The following is a 22,863-nucleotide window of genomic DNA, read 5'->3' on the forward strand; positions in this document are numbered from 1 at the left end:
GCTGTCTCTCTCTGTCCCTGCTGCCACTCTCTCTATGTCCCTGCTGTGTCTCTCTGTCCCTGCTGCCACTTTCTATCTATATTCCTGCTGTCTCTCTCTCCCTGCTGCCACTCTCTCTATCTGTCCCTGCTGCAATAGAGGTTCCCTTAGGTATAATAGTTTGTGCTATGCACTGACCACCTGTATGGTAACATAAAGTCCAGAAAATATCCACTGTAGTTGGGTATGTGGTGCCGCCTACTAGCTCAGTCACTCACCCACCAGTTTTGGCCGACAGAGTATAATGGTGCAGTGCTGTGTGCTAACCTCTTATGTGGCATGTAGTAGGAGGAGAGCAGACTAAGGTACACACCTACCATATATGGCTTTCATGAGTCGGTGCCAATCGATATCTCGCAATAAAGTTTTGCCTGTCTCCGCAGGCTTAATCAGGATCAGCACTGCATCATTAGACTTCTGTGTGTGTAGGAGGGGAGTAGGGTTGATGAAGTAGGAAAAATGAATTGGCGTACTGGTAGAAGTCAAGGGCATGAGCGGAGCAGTGTGAGGGGACCTTATTAGAAGGGATTCTACCCCTCTAGACAGACCCTACCCTCTCAACACACCCCGCACCCATTAGGGCTGCCTCCCTAATTTCCCGGGCTGGTTTTCCATCCCAATCCGCCACTGCAAAAAGGTGATTCAAAATTAGAGAGGCACATGCAATCAGGAACAACACACAGGCTTTCACCTCCACTCCTATATTGGTGTGGAACAGAAAAGACTTCAACCGAGCAAATATTTAACTATTGTAACAAGCGACCTTCCACCAGACAAGACGCTGACATAGTTGTATGAAAGAAAAGTAGTCAGTTTACTTCCACAGCATAGTAAACAGACTTTTTACAGCAAGTTTCAATGGGTACCTTAATTAGGCACCACTTCATAAACAGCATGTACAGAATCTCAGGCTTCCCGTCTCTAACCCACTGGCCCGCCCTCTATCGCCTGACCACTTGTTGGCATCAGGAGCCCTGAGCCCTTGGCTTAACGAGCTTTATAAAAGCGTGGCACAGGTGTGCCTGATTGCTGGGAGCTCTTGCTCCAATACCTGGACCGGACCTGCATTGATAGGATCTCATGTATGAAATTGCAGGGTATTTCTGTGTATAAACACCAATACAGGTTGAGTATCCCTTATCCAAAATGCTTGGGACCAGAGGTATTTTGGATATCGGATTTTTCCATATTTTGGAATAATTGCATACCATAATGAGATATCATGGTGATGGGACCCAAGTCTAAGCACAGAATGCATTTATGTTTCATATACACCTTATACACACAGCCTGAAGATAATTTTAGCCAATATTTTTTATAACTTTGTGCATTAAACAAAGTGTGTGTGCATTCACACAATTCATTTATGTTTCATATACACCTTATACACACAGCCTAAAGGTCATTTAATACAATATTTTTAATAACTTTGTGTATTAAATAAAGTTTGTGTACATTGAGCCATCAAAAAACAAAGATTTCACTATCTCAGTCTCACTCAAAAAAGTCCGTATTTCGGAATATTCCGTATTTCGGAATATTTGGATATGGGATACTCAACCTGTACAATATTATAATTTCCAACTGCCAGATAATCCTTGACACAACATTAAAGAGACGACCTACTGTGTCCCAACACCTCCCTGGGGCTTCCTCTTGTCCATACCTCCCAACATGACCCTCTCCAGGAGGGACACAATGCTCTGCTTCTGGACTTTTCTCTTAACTTATAATTGCCGGCACCTGTTTTGAACAGGTTAATGGATAAGAAAGGTGTTTTAGCACAAGTGATGGCAATCGTAAATGAAGAGAGAAGTCCAGGAGCAGAGTATTCTGTCCCTCCTGGAGAGGGTCATGTTGGGAGGTATGTCTTGTCCAGTTCTAAACCCAGGTCGCCTTAGCCCGGGCACCCGAACTGCTATGCCCTGTCCTGCAAACACCCAGAGCGGCATCCGGACTGGACTGCCACACTATTAATTACCACATTACTGGAAAAACTGAAATACTAGGGGCCAAAGCCTCCAAAATTGTACCCCTTTCTCCATTTTCAGGGATTAAGATAATCTTGGATACAATGCTGGGATGCATATAAACTGTTGTATACCACTGGATCTAGATTGGATATTTTCTCCTCCACGGAGTCTGGAAACTTATTTTGTGAAAATCTCTTGGGTTTCTTTTTTTCCATTTTTTTTATTGCATTTTGATGAACATATTTTGTGGCAGATGCCTTATTTTTGTTTCCACAGCTCCTAGTTACACCCATGTGAGCATACCTGAGTGTTCCAGTTACACGAATGTGAGCATACCTGTGTGTCTTGTATATTTTAATCCTATTAAGTACTAAGCACGACTGTGCAGTACATTTTTTTGTTATTGAGCCCCTGCCATAGTGGAGCTTACCACTCTACAGTCCAAACTAATTTCATACTATAAGTACATTAGGACTGTGGGAGGAAGCAATGCTAACCTTCGTGCCCACAGCATGCCTCAGCCTAGCAAGCCAGACATCTTCCTGGCTGTAAGCCACCATGAGACTCCATACTGGGCCTTATTCAGTAATTGTTTGTGCATCACAGGAGCTCCTGGCCTATCTCGTGCTGCAGTGCAATGGAAAGCTCATGCAATGCAAGATCACTGAAACTCTATTCTTCTAACACCATGAGGTCTTGTGATAACACTACGCAGACCTTAGGAAAAGAAGATCCGTGTACAACAAATGTGCATCTTCTAAAATAATAATCCCAAAATGTGGAACATCAATAATAAATCAAAATTAAGTTTGACTAATTGGAGCCATTCATTTGAGTGAGTCCCTAACATGAAATAATTGAGAAGAACCTCTCTCTAATGCTCCGTCAGAAAACATCACTCTTACCTCTTCGGCAGTTGCGCTGGATTATGATTCAGTCTGTTGTGAGTCACACTGACTTTGGCCACAAATGTGGTCTCTCCCCACATTATTCAAAAACACTTTCCATTTCCACCTTTGCGGCTAGTTTTCACAAATCTGTGATGTTGAAGCTTGTTTCATATCTGCCCTAGGATTTCATTTAAACCTAGGATCAAGTACAGCAGCACCCCTGGACTTATACAGCATAGGCAGCACCCCTGCAATGATGTGGCAGACAAAGAAAAGATGTGCAAAATGGAATTGTCCTTGGGCCCTCCCACCTACCCCTATGTTGTATAAACAGGACATGCACACTTTAACAAACTAATCATTTCAGCGACAGGGTCTGCAAGATGTCATCCTCATCCTCAGATTTCCCACCCCCGTTCAGTGTTTACATCCTCATCCTAACAGAGAAATAATATTCAAACAGACAAAACCACATCACTTAGGTGTCAGTGGACTGCTTACGCTATTACTCAAAGTTTCTGAACTTGACAATGACTTATGATGTATGCGCTGCAGGTGACGTATAAGGGAGGATGTTCCAAGGTGGTTAATGTCCTTACTCCTACTTATTATGGATTGACAAAGGCAACAGATGGCTTGACATCTGTTGTCCGGATCTGTGTAGAAATAATTTCACACCGAAGAGGTGGCTTTTTTGGTATTTTGCCCAGGCATGACAATGGGCTTTTTCATCCCATGGCCAACAACTGTCTCCACTGGTGCCTTATTCAATAAACCACATCATCATCAGAATCCTCATCGTCAACTTCCTCCACAGTGCCAGCTACACTCATATCCTCCACATCCTGGTGTACTTCTACAGTGACATCCTCAATATCAGCAACTGGACTGGCTGTGCTCCTCCCAGCACTACAGACGGCGTGCAAATGGTGGTAGGAGCCTCTCTTCCCATACAGTGTTGTGAAGGTCAGGCATAGACATTCCAACCGCAAACAGTGCCAGTAGCCCTGTACTTTCACAACACCCATGCAATTTGACAGGATAGAAGACAGGGCCAGTGTACATTGATTTTCACTGCACCCTAGAATTATTACAGCATACAAGAAAGGGCCAGTGGACATTTATTTTGACTGCACCCCTGAATTTTTGCAACATACTAGGCCAGTGTAATGTTATTTGAACAGCAACACCCCTATGTTTGACAGCATACCAGAGAACTGTGCTTTTAATTTTTAACAACTGCACCCCTGATTTTTTATAGCATACAGGACCAGTGTAATGTTATTTGAACAGCAACACCCTATATTTGACAGCATACAGGAGCAGTGTGCTTTTAATTTTTAACAACTGCACCTCTGAAGTTCTCAGGTAACCAAACCCACTCATCTCTAATTAAAATATAAAAAACACATAAATATCAAAGCCCATTTTAGCTAAATTAGTTTATTCATATAGGGTGTAAATGGTTTAACCCATAGTAGGAAAAATATATTATAACAGTTCACACAAAAAAATCTACTTATATACTACAGATGAATAATACAGAGTCGTAACTAGGTGTGTGCCAGAGGGGCATTGCACACAGCGCAACTGCACTGTGGGCGCACCATCTGGCAGCAGCACCCGCACGGCCGCTGCCCGCCGCCCACTCTCATTGCCTCCTGCCGGCCGCCGCTGCAGTGCTGTCCTGCATGCAGGGGGGAGTTTCTGAGTATTCAGAAACCCCCCTGAGGGAGACGGAGACACCTCTGTATCCTTGATTCCCGCAACGATGATCGGCGCTGCCAACAGCACCTATAGATAGAGAGCGCTGCGCTGCTCAGCAAAGCTCTCCTGCGCTACGGCTGGGAGCTTCGGGCACCCGGCGTCAAAAGAAGCGGTAGAACCAGCAGCGGCGGCAGGCACAAAGGGCATCTGGGCAGGCAGAGCACAGCATACTACAGTCAGTGTCAGGACAGCTGTGAAAGTGAAACTACAGAGAGAAGTCCGATCAGGGGGCGGGGCTACACGGGTCACTGCTGCCTTCTGTGCAATGTGGGAAACTGAGGGGAAGAATGGATCTGAGTTGCTGTGCCTGTAGTGAATACTGTACATTGCGGTATGCTGCCATGTGATTGTGATGTGTTAAGGTAAGGGGGGCACCATCTATAAGTGTACATGTATGTATAAGTGTGTGGCATACTTGTCTACCTGACCCTCTCCATGAGGGAGAAAATGCTCTGTTCCTGGACTTTCCTGGTAATGTATGATTGCCATCACCTGTGGTGAGCTAGTTCATTGATAAGAAAGGTGTTTCACCACAGGTGATGGCAATCATACATTACCAGGAAAGTCCAGGAACAGAGCATTTTCTCCCTCATGGAGAGGGTCAGGTAGGCAAGTATGGTGTGTGGCTGTGAGTATATATGTGTATAAGTGTGTGGCTGTGAGTATATATGTGTATAGGTGTGTGGCTGTGTGCATATATTGGTAGAGATGTGTGACTGTGTGTTTGTACATATATATGTATAAGTCAGACTTGCCTATTTTCCCGGAATGGCCGGGAGGCTCCCGAAAATCGGGTGACCCTCCCGGCCCCCCGGAAGAGCAGGCAAGTCTCCCGATTACAGGGGTCCCCCCAATCCCGGCCGCCCACTTAGCGAGTAAAGTGGGCAGTCCGGGCAGGCGATGATGCGATTCTTGTTGAATCGAGTCATCGTAGCCACGCCCCCTGCTGTATAATGCCATAATAGTGGCATTACACAGCGGGGGGCGGGGCTTACACGACACGATCCCATAGTCACGCCCCCGGCCCGCCTCCGCCACGCCCCCGATCCACCTACGGCCCGCCCCCCTCTGCACACACATCGCAGCCCGCCCCCCTGCCGAACCGACCTGGCTGCTCTCTCCCGGAGAGAGCAGCAAAAAAGTCGGTAAGTATGGTATAAGTGTGTGGCTGTGTGCATATATGGGTATAGGTGTGTGGCTGTGTGTAAGTATGTGGTTATGTGTATAAGTGTGTGACTGTATATTTGTACAGCTGTGTATATATGTGTATAAGTGTACGGCTATGTATATGTGTATGAGTGCATCAGCGTGCGGATGTATGAGTGCGTCAGCCAGGGCCGTAACTAGGTGTGTGCGAGAGGGGCCTCGCACACAGCGCAGAGCCGTGGGGAGCGCACAGTCACGGCACTGTTTAACACTGTACGGAGCATCAGAGCTCCGTACAGTTCCATTGCCCAGCCGCAGCCCGCCGCCTCAGCTCCACTCCACTGTACGGACTCCGTACAGTGGAGCTGAGGCGGCTTTCGGCTGGGGCATGTTGGCGGGTCCTCCCCGCTCCCATACTCCGTACTACGGAGCATGGGAGCGGGGAGGACCCACCAACATGCCCCAGGTGCAAGCCGTCACAGCTCCACTGTACGGAGCTTCAAAGCAGGGAGGACCTGCAAGCATGCTCCAGCCGCCGACGCCGCTCAGCTCCATTGCCCAGCCACAGCCCGCCCCAGCACAGCACAGCACAGCAGCACCAGCCAGTGTCACAGAGGACAGCGGGGAGAGATGGTAAGTGTCTGTCTGTCTGTCTCTCACTTTCTCTCTCTCTATCGACGCTGTCTGATGTAATGTGTAAAAAGGGGGATGCTGTCTGCCGTAATGTGTAAAAAGGAGACGCTGTCTGCCGTAATGTGTAAAAAGGGGGACGCTGTCTGCAGTAATGTGTAAAAAGGGGACGCTGTCTGCCATAATGTGTAAAAAAGGGACGCTGTCTGCCGGAATGTGTAAAAAGAGGACGCTGTCTGCCGTAATGTGTAAAAAGGGGGACGCTGTCTGCCGTAATGTGTAAAAAGGGGCTCTACCTGGTGTAGTGGTGCTACTGTGCGGTGTAATTTGAATAATGGAGACTATTGTGCACCGTAGTATGAATTGGTATTATTTTGTGGCCACACCCTTTCCCCATGAAGCCACGCCCTAATTTTTTTGGCGCGCACTGCCCATGTTTTGCATAAGGTGTGGGGGGGGGGGAGCCAATGCCGTATCTTGCACACAGCGCTAAAATGTCTAGTTACGGCACTGGAATAATATAGGATAAGTTACCAGAACAGGTTTAGTTCATTAGTAGGAGAGAGTTAGATCAGGTCTGGCCAACCTCTGGCTCTCCAGTTATTGTGAAACTACAAGTCCCAGCATGGTGTCATGCTACACTTTAAGAAATACTGAAACTGTGGCAGAGCATGCTGGAATGTGTGGAATTTCACAACAGCGGGAAAGCTACAGGTTGGCCAGACCTGTCTTATGGTGCATACACATGGTGAGATATTGACTAAGTGCTGATTTTGATTATGCAATTTGCCCTGAACTCCCCGGAGCCCTGAACCACCGATATTGACTATCTTTTCTTGCAATTTTGACAGTGCCAATTTTGACTATACTATGGGGGTAATTACAAGTTGATCGCAGCAGGAAATTTTTTAGCAGTTGGGCAAAACCATGTGCACTGCAGGGGGGACAGATATAACATTTGCAGAGAGAGTTAGATTTGGGTGGGTTATTTTATTTCTGTGCAGGGTAAATACTGGCTGCTTTATTTTTACACTGCAAATTAGATTGCAGATTGAACACACCACACCCAAATCTAACTCTCTCTGCACATGTTATATCTGCCTCCCCTGCAGTGCACATGGTTTTGCCCAATTGCTAACAGAATTCCTGCTGCGATCAACTTGGAATTACCCCCTATGTACTAGATTATACACAATATAGGGGGTAATTCAGACCTGATCGCTGGGCAGTGAGTTTTGCAGCCCTGCGATAGGATAGTCGCTGCCTACGTGGGGAGTGTATTTTAGCTGTGCAAGTGTGCGATCGGTCTCTGCGCAGCCCAGGACTTACTCAGACGCTGCGATCACATCAGGCTGTCTGGGACCGGAATTGGCGTCAGGAACCCTCCCTACAAATGCATGGACACACCTGAGTTTTTCCAAACACTCCCTGAAAATGTCAATTGACACCCACAAATGCCCTCTTCCTGTTAATCTCCTTGCAATCGCCCGTGCGTACGGATCCATCACACAAACCCATAACTGATCCCCTTTTTACCCGTGCGATATACCTGCGCATTGTGGTGTATACGCATGTGCAGTTTGTGTCTGATTGCTCGCTGTGCGAAAACGCACAGCAGCGATCAGGTCTGATTCGTCTCCATAGTCAAGATTGACTTGCTTGCACAGTGTATTTTTTCTTGCGATACCGACCCCACGGGAGTGCGCATCGGTATAGCAAGCTGTGTACACACGGTGCGATTTGCACTAACTTTCCTTACGATTTTGACAATATAGTCAAAATTGTAAGGTTACATTGCACCAGGGGGGTCATTCCGAGTTGTTCGCTCGTTATTTTTTTCTCGCAACGGAGCGATTAGTTGCTAATGCGCATGCGCAATGTCCGCAGTGCGACTGCGCCAAGTAAATTTGCTATGCAGTTAGGTATTTTACTCACGGCATTACGAGGTTTTTTCTTCGTTCTGGTGATCGTAATGTGATTGACAGGAAGTGGGTGTTTCTGGGCGGAAACTGGACGTTTTATGGGTGTGTGTGAAAAAACGCTACAGTTTCTGGGAAAAACGCGGGAGTGGCTGGAGAAACGGAATAGTGTCTGGGCGAACGCTGGGTGTGTTTGTGACGTCAAACCAGGAACGACAAGCACTGAACTGATCGCACTGGAAGAGTAAGTCTCGAGGTACTCAGAAACTGCACAGAGAAGTCTTTTCGCAATATTGCGAATCTTTCGTTCGCAATTTTGATAAGCTAAGATTCACTCCCAGTAGGCGGCGGCTTAGCGTGTGCAAAGCTGCTAAAAGCAGCTTGCGAGCGAACAACTCGGAATGACCCCCCATGTGTATGCACCTTAAGATGGAAATCGTCTCTTAAGTTAGCAAGTTCAGGTTCTAGCAGGCTGGTGGATTGTTGCTTTGCTGAGCAAATCGGAGTCCAGGATGAGGATATCCCCAATGTATTGTTGCCTTGCACACACCTCCGGCTATAGCAGCGCCCCACTTAAAGCAGGTCTGGTAGCACTCGGGAAGCTTAGGTAGATGTAATGATCTCCAACAGATCTGTGACATATCTGTGGGGGATATCTTCATCCTGGACTCTCTGGTTCATTAACCTATTTGTTCGGTGGGGCAACAGTCCTCAAGTGAACATGCATAAGAGACAATATCCATCAAGGAGTCTCCTACTAATGAACTAAACGTGGTCCTGTAACTTATCCTATATTATTCAACTGCGTATAAGTGGATTTTCTGTAGGAACTGTTATTATATTTTTTCTACAACAGGTGGAACCATTTACACCCTATATGAATAAGCTAATTCAGCTAAAAAGGGCTTTGCTCTTTATGTGTTTTTATATATGTTTATGTGAATTTTGTGTAGGTTTGGGGATCTGGTCAGCATACCGGCATTTGGGATACCGGCAGTCGGAATCCCGACACTCATCAAAACACTGACACTGGGACTTCGACATTGATCACAGTGCCAATGCCAGAATCTCGATTGCCAGCATCCCAAACATAAGTAGGCTGGTTAGGGTTACACTGTAGTGGGGGGAGAAGTGTCTTAGGTTTAGGCAGTATAGGGTAGGCTAGGGTAAGGCTGGGGAAGGGAGGGTTAGAGTTCAGGGCCCCATACACTTGGACGATAATGCCCAATTTCATCCGATTTTGTGCATTTGGCATGATATATCGGATGAAATCGGGCATTTTGGGGGGGTTTCCGATCCGATGCGTGTTCCCGTGAGCATCGGATCAGATCCTCCAGATTGAATGTGCTGCACATTCAAAACTGGTCCGACCCCACAGGCCTGGCTGGGATCGTCCAGGATCGCCCAAGATACATCGTAAGCAAAAGGACAGCATACAATGTATCTTGGGTGATCCTGCCCCCCGGGATGCTGCCGGGGGTGATCGCCCGCGACATGTCAGACGGACATGTTGCGGTAGTGTATGGGGCCCTGGAGGCACCACAAGGGAGGGTTAGAGTTCGACTGCAGGGGTGTAAGAGGATTAGGCTGCGGGGAGGGGGGTTAGGCACCACCAGGGAGGGTTAGGGTGAGGCTGCAGGAAAGGAGGGTTAGGGGGCAGGAGCTTAGTATACTTACCTAGTAGGTGTTTCTGGGATCCTGTGTGTCGGGATGCCCCTGTCAGTATTGTGACCAATGGCATCCCGATACCATCCCATAGGTTTTATAAGTATTCAGGATAATAAAAATTGTTTTATTTGTATAAAGAGAAGTCTCCTATCAATTTTATCAAGCAAAAATATACAAACAATATTTTTGCAGTCTCCCCCCCCCCCTCCTTTTTTGTATCGTGTTTTCTGTAGGGCCAGTCAAGCAGCAGGTCATCTGACTAGCTCCAGTCTAATTGTTATTATAAAACTATTTTATGTTTCAAGATACATTTATCCTATAGATGTTACTAGTGAGCAATAACTGTTTCTCTTGACTTCCGTATTGTGCACCCTCCTCTGTGTTCATTATTATGTCTCCCCCTCTGTCTATTATTATCTGTATTTATTATTATGTCCCTACCACTGTCTATTATTATGATCCCCCCCCCCTCTCCCCGTGTCCATTATGATGTTCTCACTTGCCTCACCCCACCACACGTCACTGTGTTCCTCCCCTTTATTTAGTGTTTGGGTATCTACAACCTGAAGTTCTGTTACCTTCTTCTTTCTTCTTTGATTCTCTGACTCAGTTCCTCCTCCAGGCTGGGGCCACCGGTCTTCGCTCCACTGAAAGGCACTGATTGCCAGGAATGTCATGTGCTGCCAGTGGTATAGTAACAGGCAGCTCTTCGGCAGTCAGGAGTATTCAGTCGCTCCTCTCGTCCTTAGTACACCCCAGCCATGGCATTGTATGGTGGCTCCCATGCAGAACCCTGCACGGTTGTGCCAATGTGACGCCATGCAGCGCAACGTCAGATGGCGCAGTGAGGGGGGAGGCATGCTATGCAGTGCAGGGAGAGCTTGTAAAGCCTACCACTGTGCCGACCTTTGAAAGTGTTCTAGTGGCCGGACTCACTGTACAGAGGACTGAGAGGTTCCTCGGGTGGGGTGTGAACATGGGTTCTGAATGGGCATCGCTTTGGACAGCCGCTGGTGGTGACAGGAAAATGTTTTCTGCCTGTCTAAAGCGAATCCTTCTTGGTGGTGTGGGCCTGTTTTCATGGGGGGCCTGAAGCTGCAGCTCCACCAGCCGCATTGTTAATCCGCCCCTTATAATTATGCATTTCTATGTTTTTTTTATTATTTTTAGTTGGCCAATATTGACATGTAATTTTTGGGGTAAAAATTTGCAAAATGTTAAATATAGGGGTACAAGGTATGGACAGTAATATTGGGATGCTTTACGAGTGGGACTAGTGTTTTTATACTTGCAGGTGGGAGTAATCGGTGTTTTTCCACTTTTTTTTTTTTAAAGTCCACTAAAATGACCCAGATATATACCCAAAATGTAATTATTATTTTGCTGAAAAAAATAGCTTTGTACCATTTTTTTTTACATTTAAAAAAAAAATAAATGTATATAAAAGCCATCTGACTTAAGTGCCAGAAATACTTTTATTACAGTATAACTAATAATAAACATCAAAACTGTTATCCAATCTTAATTTACTTGTTTCTGGGGGTTACAGGCAAACTTGCCCGTTTTTCACTTTTCACTTTCGTCACCAATTTTCATGGTCATCCCATTTTTCTGATTTTTTTTAATTGAATACGCACATCACAGGAGTGCACATGCAGTAAATTTGTGGTAAAAAAAGATGCAAATGCAGCAAAAGTGTCAATAGCTGTAAATTACACTGCTAATTGAATTTGCCCCATTGTATTGGGGATGCCATTGCTGCTGGGCCTTATATCTGACTACTGTTTCTTACTTTATCTTACTGCATAGGCATGTGCAGCTGTTATTAGGGGGTGCACCTCAGAAGGGGCGTGTTTAGCACCACCTTTTGGGCGTGTTAGCACACACAGTACGAGTCAAAATTCACATTACGCCACAAAGAATGAGCTGAAAATTCACATTATACCACACAGTATGTGCCAAAATTCACATTACGCCACACAGTATGAGCCGAAATTCAGATTACGCCACACAGCGGGAGCTGAAATTCACATTACGCCACACAGTATGAGCCGAAATTCACATTACGCCACACAATACGAGCAGAAATTCACATTGCGTCACACAGTATGAGCCAAAATTCACATTACGCCACATAGTGTGAGCCGAAATTCACATTACGCCACACAGTATGAACCGAAATTCACATTACGCCACAAAGAATGAGCCGAAAATTCACATTACGCCACACAGTATGAGCCGAAATTCGCATTACGCCACACAGTATGAGCCGAAATTCACATTACGCCACACAGTATGAGCGAAAATTCACATTACGCCACATAGTATGAGCCGAAATTCACATTACGGCACACAATATGAGCCGAAATTCACATTACGCCACACAGTATGAGTTGAAATTCAAATTATGCCACACAGTATGAGCTGAAATTCACATTATGCCACACAGTATGAGCCAAAATTCACATTACCCCTCACTGTATGAGCCGAATTCACATTATGCCACACAGTATGAGCCAAAATTCACATTACTCCACATGGTATGAGCCAAAATTCACATTATGCCACACGGTATGAGCCAAAATTCACATTATGCCACACGGTATGAGCCAAAATTCACATTATCCCACAAAGTAGCTGAATTTCACATTACCCTACACAGTATGAGCTGAACTTCACATTACGCCACACGAGATGAGTATCATCTATATTTCTATATGCTAATACTAAAAGAGAGGTGGTGCTACCTTACCAATCTCATCATTGTATATAAATACCAGGGATGTGCAGTCAGGGGAGGCAGTGCCTCCCCTGTGACTAATCATACCGCCCAACTTTCCTCTTTATGAAAAAGGAACACACTTCACCGCGCACGCACCCAAAAAGGGGGTGTGGCCTATGAAAAACGGGCATGGCTTCGTCAGTGAGGGGGCATGCTCAGTGAGCTGCTGGCATGCCGCCTCTCCTCCTGTTTCCAGTGAATACACGCTGTGCACATGCACACAGCGTCTATTCACCACTGCTCTGCTTAGCAGAGCAGCAAGTGCAGGAGCCTCCCAACTGCCCCACTTCCCCCACCGCGGGACACTGCAGCCCGTGGATGGGACAGTCCCCCAAAAAACGGGACTGTCACGCGAAAATCGGGACAGTTGGGAGGTATGGATTAATTATTAAAATAATACAAATGTAACCCAATGTGTAGTGATAACATAGTAAGTATTTATATTTAGGGTAGTTAGATATAGGATGTATAAGCATTATATATATATATATATATATATGTGATCAGAACTGGTAAAATTGTGTTTCAATGTGTTTATACATGTGCAGTTTATAATATAGGGTTAATGTCTTCAATGCCCAAGTGCAGTGAAGGATATATAGAGCATACCTCCCAACTTTGTCCTTGCTGGAAGAGGGACACGCGCGCGGCAAAGCCGCGTTCACCCCAAAAGGGGTGTGGCCTACAAAAGGGGCGTGGCTTCACGGGAGGACCCGCGATCGCGAGCCATGCCCCATTTTCATCACTGAGGGGGCATGCCCAGCGCTCTGTGAGCCACTGGCATGCCCCCTCTCCCTCTGACTCCAGTGAATAGACGCTGTGCGCAAAAACGGGACTGTCCCGCGAAAATCGGAACAGTTGGGAGGTATGATATAGAGCTCCGTTCTGAGAGGGGAAGACTCGCCTGAGGTAATCAGACTGAAAACAGCTGTGCTCCTGTCCTGTCACCTCAGCAGGGAGTAGGGTGCCGTGGTTACCTGATTTACAGCATGGAAGGATTAAGAGCCTGCCCCTTGTTAAGTCCTGTCTGAGTGAACTGCTCTGAGAAGGGAAGCGACAGTGATCAGCCGAATGGGCGGTGCTACTGTATGTCCGGGGGAGCAGCAGAGCTGTAAATACAGACATCCAGGTAAAAGAATAGTGGGTAGCAGTAAACTAGCCACAGAAAGCTGGATCAGAAGGCAGATTTAGAAGTGACAGCTACCCAGAAACAGGAGAGGAGGTCAGGCTGAAGAGACATTGAACACAGGCTGCAGTTCCTGGATGTTTTTAGCCCACACAGAGGATCCAGCTAGTAAGTTAAAGCAGACACACCAACACTGTATAGAATTGCAGCCACAGTTAGTTACACAGTAAACAAAGCTGTAACTTAACCCTGTATCACTAATTAAGGTGGTAACACCAGGAAAAGTGATTTATTAAAGGAGCTACATCAATGACAGCTACAGTGAGTCAGTAGTACACATTGGAGAGGAGTTAACTTTAGCTCTATTACTAGTAGTGGACTTGCAGCATTCCAGTCATAGATTATATAGCCTGAATAAGGTATCAACAACTAAGGGCTAAATAACTTCAAGTACCAGACTGGTATTTCATATTTGCAGGAGCACAGCCATAACTCATAGACTAATAGAATATATATCAGTAAACCCTTAGGATCTTCTAATACACTTAGGGTGTGTACACACGTGAGATCCTTGCTATGCCCGATTTTCACTTGCGATTTCCCTTGAACTCCCCGGAGCCCAGCACCACCGATTTTGACTAATTTTTCTTGAGATATGGACTATGTGTGCTTACGATTTTGGCTTATGTGAGATTTTGGCTTATGTGAGATGTCATTGACATGTGAGATGAACTAGATAGTACACCCATCTAGCAAGGATTGACTTGCCTGCACAGTCTGTGAGATGTCATTGACATGTGAGATGAACTAGATAGTACACCGATCTAGCAAGGATTGACTTGCCTGCACAGTCTATCTTTTCTTGCGATGCCGACCTGGCGGGACCGCGCATCGGGATCGAATCGGGATCGCAAGGTGACTTTCACCTTGCGATCTGCACTAACTTTTCTTGCGATTTTGACTATATAGTCAAAATCGAAAGAAAATATCTCACCGTGTGTACACACCCTATCTTTTCTTGCGATGCCGACCTGGCGGGACTGCGCATCGGGATCGAATCGGGATCGCAAGGTGACTCTCACCTTGCGATCTGCACTAACTTTTCTTGCGATTTTGACTATATAGTCAAAATCGAAAGAAAATATCTCACAGTGTGTTACACACCCTTACTAACATCTGTTTATGCTAGTTCTGCATAGCTGCCATCTAGACTAAGTCAAACTTTTTAGACAGCTGCATGTCGGATATATAAAAACAGAACAGTGGTTACCCTGAAACTGAGATTTTGTTTAAAGAAGGGATTAATACCCTTGGATACTACTATAGAAAGATCTAGGAGCACGTCACTGACTACAAATGTTGGATATTAACTGATATGTGGAGATTATAGTAGAATGTCAACTAATTGTAACTTTATTTAATTCAACTCAGCAAGGAAGAACTACAGTGTCATTGAACCCGGGTTCATCAAACAATAAAGAACCATCCATAATAAACAAATTTGTGCACCAACAAGAGTATGGCCAACAACAAAACTTGCAAATAATTTAATTCTTAATATTTTAATTATTTCTGTATTTTAGAGTTTCATAGACTACAAGAGTAGTAACTTTGGTACGGCGTGTGAGTGTTGGTTTGTGTGAGGTAGTATATCTTATTGGGTCCAGGACCATTTTAACTTGGGAAATAAGGGTACAAGCTCAAGGATGCTGGAGGGAGTTATAGCAAAGTAATTTATTATTAGTTATTCAAGCTTTTATATAAAACAAGTTTTTGTACTCTATACATTTATTGAAATGTGACTGCATCAAAATGTAATATAGCAATATCTTTTATGGTCATTTTTTATGCTGGCCATGGGAGTTCATTAGCTAATAATTGTTTACAAGTTAATGCTTTACTTTTATTCTGTGCCAGTCTATGGAAGATGTCGGGCGAAGAGTAAGTTCCAGCTTAATAAATTCTTCTTTTTTTTTTTGCCTTGTGTCAATTTAATTGACTGAGTGTACTTATTTGCTAATGGTATTAAGGTTTCCCAAGACTGCCCTGTTATTGGAAATAACACAAAACTTGGGTGGAGGCATAGCCACAATCAACAGAAAAATAAAATTGTGAGTGTAGTTTTGTTTACCACGTCCCATCTTACAGGTGAGCAAGTGTTACACAAAGAAGATACTTATGACACATATTCTGTGTCATAAGTATCTTCTTTATTTTATTCTAATAATTGTAACTACTAAAATCAGCTTGGGAGGCACTGATAGCAGTGACTCCCGCAGACAATAAAAATAGGACAGAGCGGGTGGGTGGGTGGGGTGGGGGGGCTTTGAGTAAATCCTCTGGCCAGTATAATCCATGGTGAGCGAGAAGACAGCGCCATTTCAGGGGCGGAGCTTCTCAGTGCGGACCCAGCGTTCAGCGCTGATCAGGAGAAGCAGGTCCCTCCACAGCAACTCCAGCTATCTCTCACGGTACCAGGGGGTTGTAGAAGGGGAGGGGGGCTGCAAAACGACTGTGTATCCTATTAAGGTGCACAGTCAGGGCTGATAAGGGGTCTCCCTTTAGATAAAAGCGCTGTGTGTGGTTTGGCTCCAATCTCTGTGTTTCTCTTGCCATTCTTGGGGGTGAAACGCTGTCTGTAATCCCCTTTGTGTGTGTGGAGTGTTTGTGGTCATCTTTAGCTATGTCCAGGGACACTGTCATATGCTGCGGAGGATTTATCCTCTTAGGATGATCCCATTCCATGTAATCAGGATAGGACTGGTTTAGCACAGTTAACCGCAAGGGAACTTGAGTATTTTTCCTCTATTGAATCTGTGATTTCTCAGAATTATAATAGAGCTGCACAGGCTGGATTTGCACCTCAGGCTTTACAGGACTCTATGGCAGTCTGGCCCAGTTCTGTCACCTCAGGGCCTCCCACTATATGTTCCCAAACACATGTTCTTGCGCCGGTTAAGCAAGACGACACGGATACCGATTCTGACCCTGCAGACGGTGATGGGGATATGTTTGGGGGGGGCGGCATCTCTTGCACAAGTGCTGTTAATGGTAGAGGCTATTAGAGATGTGTTGAATATTTCTGATACAACACCTAGCAGGTTGAGGAGGCTCCCTTCACTAATAAGGGAGCCTCGCTAACCTTCCCTGCGTCAAACGAATTAAATGCTTTATTTGAAAAAGCATGGGTTAATCCTGCAAAATATTCCAGATCCCTAGGAGGATCCAGGTGGCTTTTCCTTTCCCGGTGGAGGATAGGACAGAGTGGGAAACCCATCCGGTGTTGAAGCTGGCTGTCCGTAAACTTGATAATACGCTCAGATCAGTGTGCACAGCTTCAGGGGCAATGTAAAGTCCCACTATTGCCAGTGCATGCATTGCCAAGTCTATAGTAAAGTGGTCACGTTACTTGAGGATTTGGATAAAATGGACAAAAATTATGTTGAATTGTTTTTGCATCACATTCAGGGTTCGGCTGGGTTTCTGACTGAATCCATGAAAGACCTGGGTTCCATGCCTGCAGGAATCTCTTCCATGTCGGTATCACCTCGTTGTGTACTGTGGCTACGTCAGTGGTCTGCTTACGCAAAATCTAGGAGAAGTGTGGAGACCCTACCCTACACAGGTCAGGCTCGGTTTGGGGAAGCGCTAGATATGTGGTTCTCCACGTCTGCAGTGGGTAAGTCACCCTTTCTTCCCTTAGCTACACCTGCTCCAAAGAAACGTTTTTCTTCAACTGCATCACAGCCCTGTGAGGCTGCCAAGCCAGGGAAGCCTGGCCATCCAATGCCTCCTTTCGGGGAGGTAGGCCCAAGTCCAAGAAACCGGCTACTGCAGGTTCCCAGGACCAGGCGCCTGTTTCAGGTGCACCAAGGTCCTCTGAATGATGGTGGACTGCACGGGGCGTGGTGGGGCCGGTGGGAGCTCAGCTCAGACATTTCAGTCATGTCTGGGTGTCGTCCGGCCTGGATCCCTGAGTGTAATGTTCCAGGGGTACAGGCTGGAATTTCATCTCCCTCCTCACTGATTTTTCAAAATCAGGTTGGTCAGCTCTGCTGGCAGGCAGGACTGTCCTGCAAGAGACAGTCCAGAAGTGGGTGGAGTCACGGGTACTTGTGCCTTTCCACCTTATTTGTATAACGAAGGTTACTATTTGAACCTTTTCGTGGTACTGCAATTGGATGGTTCGGTCAGACCCATTTGAACCTGGAATCACTGAACCCCTCCTGAGGGAGTTCCTGTTCAAAGGTGTGTCTCTACAGACGGTGATATCAGCTCTGGAAGAGTGTGAATTACTGTTATTCCTGGATATCAAGGATGCGTACCTCCTCATTCCAATGTGGCCGCCGCATCAAGCTTATCTCCGATTCGCACTATGGGACTGTCGTTGCCTATTCCAGGCTATGCAATTTGGCCTCTCCACAACACCAAGGGTGTTCAGCAAGGTGATGGCAAGCAGGGGGTGAACATGATTCCGCATCTGGACGATCTACTGTCAAGGGTATCATCCAAGGTGGAGCTGTTGCAGACCTTTGTTCTCGCGATCCACCTACTCGGAGTCCGCGGTGGGATTCTGATTCTTCCAAAATCACATTTGGAACCAACCAGTCCTTTCGGGGACTGACCCTCGACACAGACGTGCAGAGGGTATATCTTCTACGTTGGGGATACAAACAAAGGTCCGGGATGTCCTGTAGTCAGCCCGGGTGTCGGTTCATCAATGCTTTCACCTCCTGGGAAAGATGGTGGCCTCTTGCGAGGCACTCCAGTATGGTAGGCTTCATACTCGGGCCTTCCACCTGAATTTCCTGGACACGTGGTACGGATCTCATCTAAACGTGCAACAGCGAACACGTCTGTCGCCAAGGGCCAGGATTTCGCTCTTCTGGTGGCTTGAATTACCTCACCTTCTGGAGGGCTACAGGTTCGGGATCCAGGACTGGATCCTTCTGACCACGGATGCAAGCCTCCGAGGCTGAGGTGCAGTCACCTCAAGGGAAACCTTCCTGGGAAGGTGGTCTAGTCTTGAAGCCGAACTACCGCTCTGCATTCTGGATCTATGAGGCGTATACAACGGTCTACTTTTGGCGTCCCATCTTATAAGAAATCGGGCCATTCAAGTGTACTCGGACGATGTAATGACAGTGACTTACATAAACCGACAGGGCGGAATGAAGAGCAAAACTGCAATGTCAGAGGTGACAAGAATCTTCCTCGGGGCAGTAAAACACACATTGGCGCTGTCAGCAATCTTCCTTCCGGGAGTCAACTGGGAAGCAGACTTCCTCAGCAGACAAGTTCTCCATCCAAGGGAGTGGGGTTTCCATCTGGGAATGTTCAGGGCAATAACAGTCCTTTGGGTTTTCCCAAAATGGACATGATGGCCTCTCATCTCAACAAGAAGCTTCAACGCTATTGTTCCAAGTCGAGGGACCCACAAGGATGCCCAGGTGTCTCCGTGGGTGTTCCAGTCGGTGTATACTACACTTCCACTCCTTCCAAGAGTTCTAAAAGCTCATAAGGAGAACGAAAGTTCAAATGTTCCTCATTGCTCCAAACTGACCAAGATGGGCTTGGTACGTGGACCTTCTGTCTCTATTGCAAGAAGAGCCAAGGCCTCTTCCTCTTCTGGAGGACCTGCTGCAGCAGAGGCCGTTCGCCTATCAAGTCTTACTGTGGCTACGTTTGACAGCGTGGAGGTTGAACGCCTTATACTAACTCAGAAGGCCTTCCGAACACGGTTATTCCTACCCTGATACAGGCTAGGAAAGGAATAATGTCTAAACATTACCATCATATTTGGAAATAACCTGGGACTGTTTCTCCTCTTTCTGCAAGCAGGTGTGGATATGGGCCTAAGTTTGGGGATTTGTTAAGGTCCAGATTTCGGCTCTATCCATTTTCTTCAAAACGATTGGCTGCCCTCCCTGGAGTTCGGACCTTTTTGAAGGGAGTTCTGCACTTCCAACCTGCCTTTGTACTGCATGCGACGCCTTGGGACCTTAACGTGGTGTTGCAGTTCCTCCAATCGAACTGTTTAAACCTCTACAGGAGGTTGAGGTCAACTTTCTTTCAAGGAAGGCTGTCACGTTGTTGGCCTTAGATTCTGCTAGACGTGTGTCGGAGTTGGAGTTTCGTCCTTTAAGAGCCCTTACTTAATCTTCCATGAAGATAGAGCTGAGCTCCGGACATGTCAACAGTTTTTCTGCTATGGGTTGTGTCGGCATTTCATATCCACCAGCCTATTGTGGTGCCAGTTGCTACTGACTCCTCAATTTCATCAAAGTCCTTGGATGTTATTAAGGCTTTGCAAATCTATGTGAAGAGAACTGCTCGTCACAGAAAATAGGACTCTCTGTTTGTCCTGTATGATCCCAAGAAAAATGTGGGTATCCTGCTTCTAAGCAGACAATCTCTCGCTGGATCAGGTTCACTATCCAGCACGCATATTCTACGGCAAGATTGCCGTGTCCTACGTCTGTTAAAGCCCACTCTACTCGTAAGGTGGGGTCTTCCTGGGCGGCTGCCCAGGGTGTCTCGGCATTACAAATTTGCCGAGCAGCAGCTTGGTCTGGGTCGAGCACGTTTGCTAAGTTCTACAAGTTCGATACTTTGGCCTCTGATGATCTGAAGTTCAGTCAATCAGTCCTGCAGGAGCCTCCGCGCTCTCCCTCCTGTTCTTGGAGCTTTGGTACAACCCATGGTACTAATGTGGACCCCAGCATCCTCTAGGACGTAAGAGAAAATAGAATTTTGGTTACCTACCGGTAAATCCTTTTCTCGTAGTTCGTAGAGGATGCTGGGCGCCCGCCCATCGCTTCGTTTTCCTGCAATAGTTGTCTGGTTCAGTACAACTTTGTTTTAGTTGTGTACTGCAATGTTACTTGGTAAGTAATGTTTCAGCTGTTGCTGAGTTTTCAAGCTACAGTAGTTAGCTTGATGTGCCTTGTATGTGTGAGCTGGTATGAATCTCGCCACTATCTGTGTAAAATCCTTCTCTCGAAGATATCCGTCTCCTCGGGCACAGTTTCTATACTGAGTCTGGTAGGAGGGGGAAAGAAGGGGGAGGAGCCAGCCCACACTCTTTAAAGTACCAATGGCTCCTGGTGGACCCGTCTATACCCCATGGTACTAATGTGGACCCCAGCATCCTCTACAGACTACGAGAAAACGATTTACCGGTAGGTAACCAAAATCCTATTTATGCAGCCCTTCTTTTCTATTTATTTATTTATTATGAGTGCATCCACAGATCTCTCTTATTTTTTCCTTTGGGAGGATGGGGGGAGGGGGATGGTTAACTTCATGTATATATAGTATATACATGCTTTTTTTTTCCCCTGGCTAACCTGGCCAAATACAGTAAGTTTTTGTTTTGAATGAGATCTAAAACAAATGCACTCATTAAAATAAAAAAAAGAAAAGGGATATATATATATATATATATATATATATATATATATATAATCACGACAGCACTCAAAGCCTATGTATATAAAGCAAAAAATGGTGGTGCAAGGCAGCAATAAATATAAAACACTCATTTCTCCAGCGATGCAGAAAAAGTAGACAAGCCAGCACTCACGTGTAGATGAAAGAAAAGCAGGATTTATTCCTTAACCAAACGGCATGGTGAAGTACAGCAAATACAGGGCTGTGTTTGCTGTATTTGCTGTACTTCACCATGCCGTTTGGTTAAGGAATAAATCCTGCTTTTCTTTCATCTACACGTGAGTGCTGGCTTGTCTACTTTTTCTGCATCGCTGAAGAAGTGAGTGTTATATATATATATATATATATATACTATAGGTGCACTTAGGAAACTACTAAATGCTTGGCTCAGCTTATATATATATACATGTGTAGAAAAAAATAGAACCAAAGTAGAAAGAATAAAAGAAAAGACTGAGAGAGTCTCACCCTCTGCTGTCTCAGCTGTGTCCTCCACTCCAGCAGTGGCTCCAAGTCCTCCTGAGAGGAACGCTGCCTGAGCTGGGCCTGCGGCTTTGGCGGGACGGCAGTGACAGGGCACACTGAGAGCACAGGCAGGAGGAAAGTGCAGCTGTGTGAGAAGGGAGGGAGTGCTGCGTGACACCAAAACGTCACATCAAGAGGCGGAGCTGACATCAGTCCCCTCTATGCTGCCGATATAGACTTGCTGCGCATAGTGGCCCTCATTCCGAGTTGTTCGCTCGCTAGCTGCTTTTAGCAGCATTGCACACGCTAAGCCGCCCTCTGGGAGCGTATCTTAGCATAGCAGAATTGCAAACGAAAGATTCGCAGAATTGCGAATAGAAATTTCTTAGCAGTTTCTGAGTAGCTCCAGACTTACTCAGCCATTGCGATCAGTTCACTCCGTTTCGTTCCTGGTTTGACGTCACAAACACACCCAGCGTTCGCCCAGACACTCCCCCGTTTCTGCAGACACTCCCGCGTTTTTCCCATAAACGCCAGCGTTTTTTCGCACACACACAGAAAACGGCCAGTTTCCGCCCAGAAACACCCACTTCCTGTCAATCACAGTACGATCACCAGAACGATGAAATATCCTCGTTATGCAGTGAGTAAAATACCTAACTTTTGTATAAAATAACTAAGCGCATGCGCTCTGCGAACCTTGAGCATGCGCAGTAAGCGACTAATCGCAATATAGCGAAAATCGGCAACGAGCGAACAACTCGGAATGACCACCAGTGTACTGTATATCGTCCACTTCGGGAGGCGAGCGCTGCAGGGGGGGAGCGGAGGCACAGTGAGAGACTATGCTACAGCAGGTGTGGCGTGAGGGGACATTAGGGGGTGCCTGTGCACACCAGGCACCCCCTGTGCACACGCCTATGCTTACTGGTGGTATTAGTCTATGTGTGTGACTTTCTTGCACTAAAGAAATTGTTACTTGTGTGGTAGTTGAGCATTTGTTAAG

General features: G+C 46.1%; 1 protein-coding gene across 3 annotated transcripts in view; it reads left to right on the forward strand.

Moving 5' to 3' along the window:
* Positions 1-6,293: 6,293 nt before the first annotated feature.
* Positions 6,294-22,863, forward strand: part of LOC135055150 (poly(ADP-ribose) glycohydrolase-like) — a 300,584-nt gene continuing 284,014 nt past the window's right edge. Inside the window, exon 1 of one of the 3 annotated variants that reach the window (XM_063958851.1) lies at positions 6,294-6,448. In XM_063958851.1, coding sequence (XP_063814921.1) covers positions 6,339-6,448 — 110 coding nt within the window. In that variant the 5' untranslated portion in view covers positions 6,294-6,338. The other 2 variants (XM_063958852.1, XM_063958853.1) reach the window with 2 other exon arrangements.

The sequence above is a fragment of the Pseudophryne corroboree genome, chromosome 3 (assembly GCF_028390025.1).
Source record: "Pseudophryne corroboree isolate aPseCor3 chromosome 3, aPseCor3.hap2, whole genome shotgun sequence".
NCBI classification, from domain to species: Eukaryota; Metazoa; Chordata; class Amphibia; order Anura; family Myobatrachidae; genus Pseudophryne; species Pseudophryne corroboree.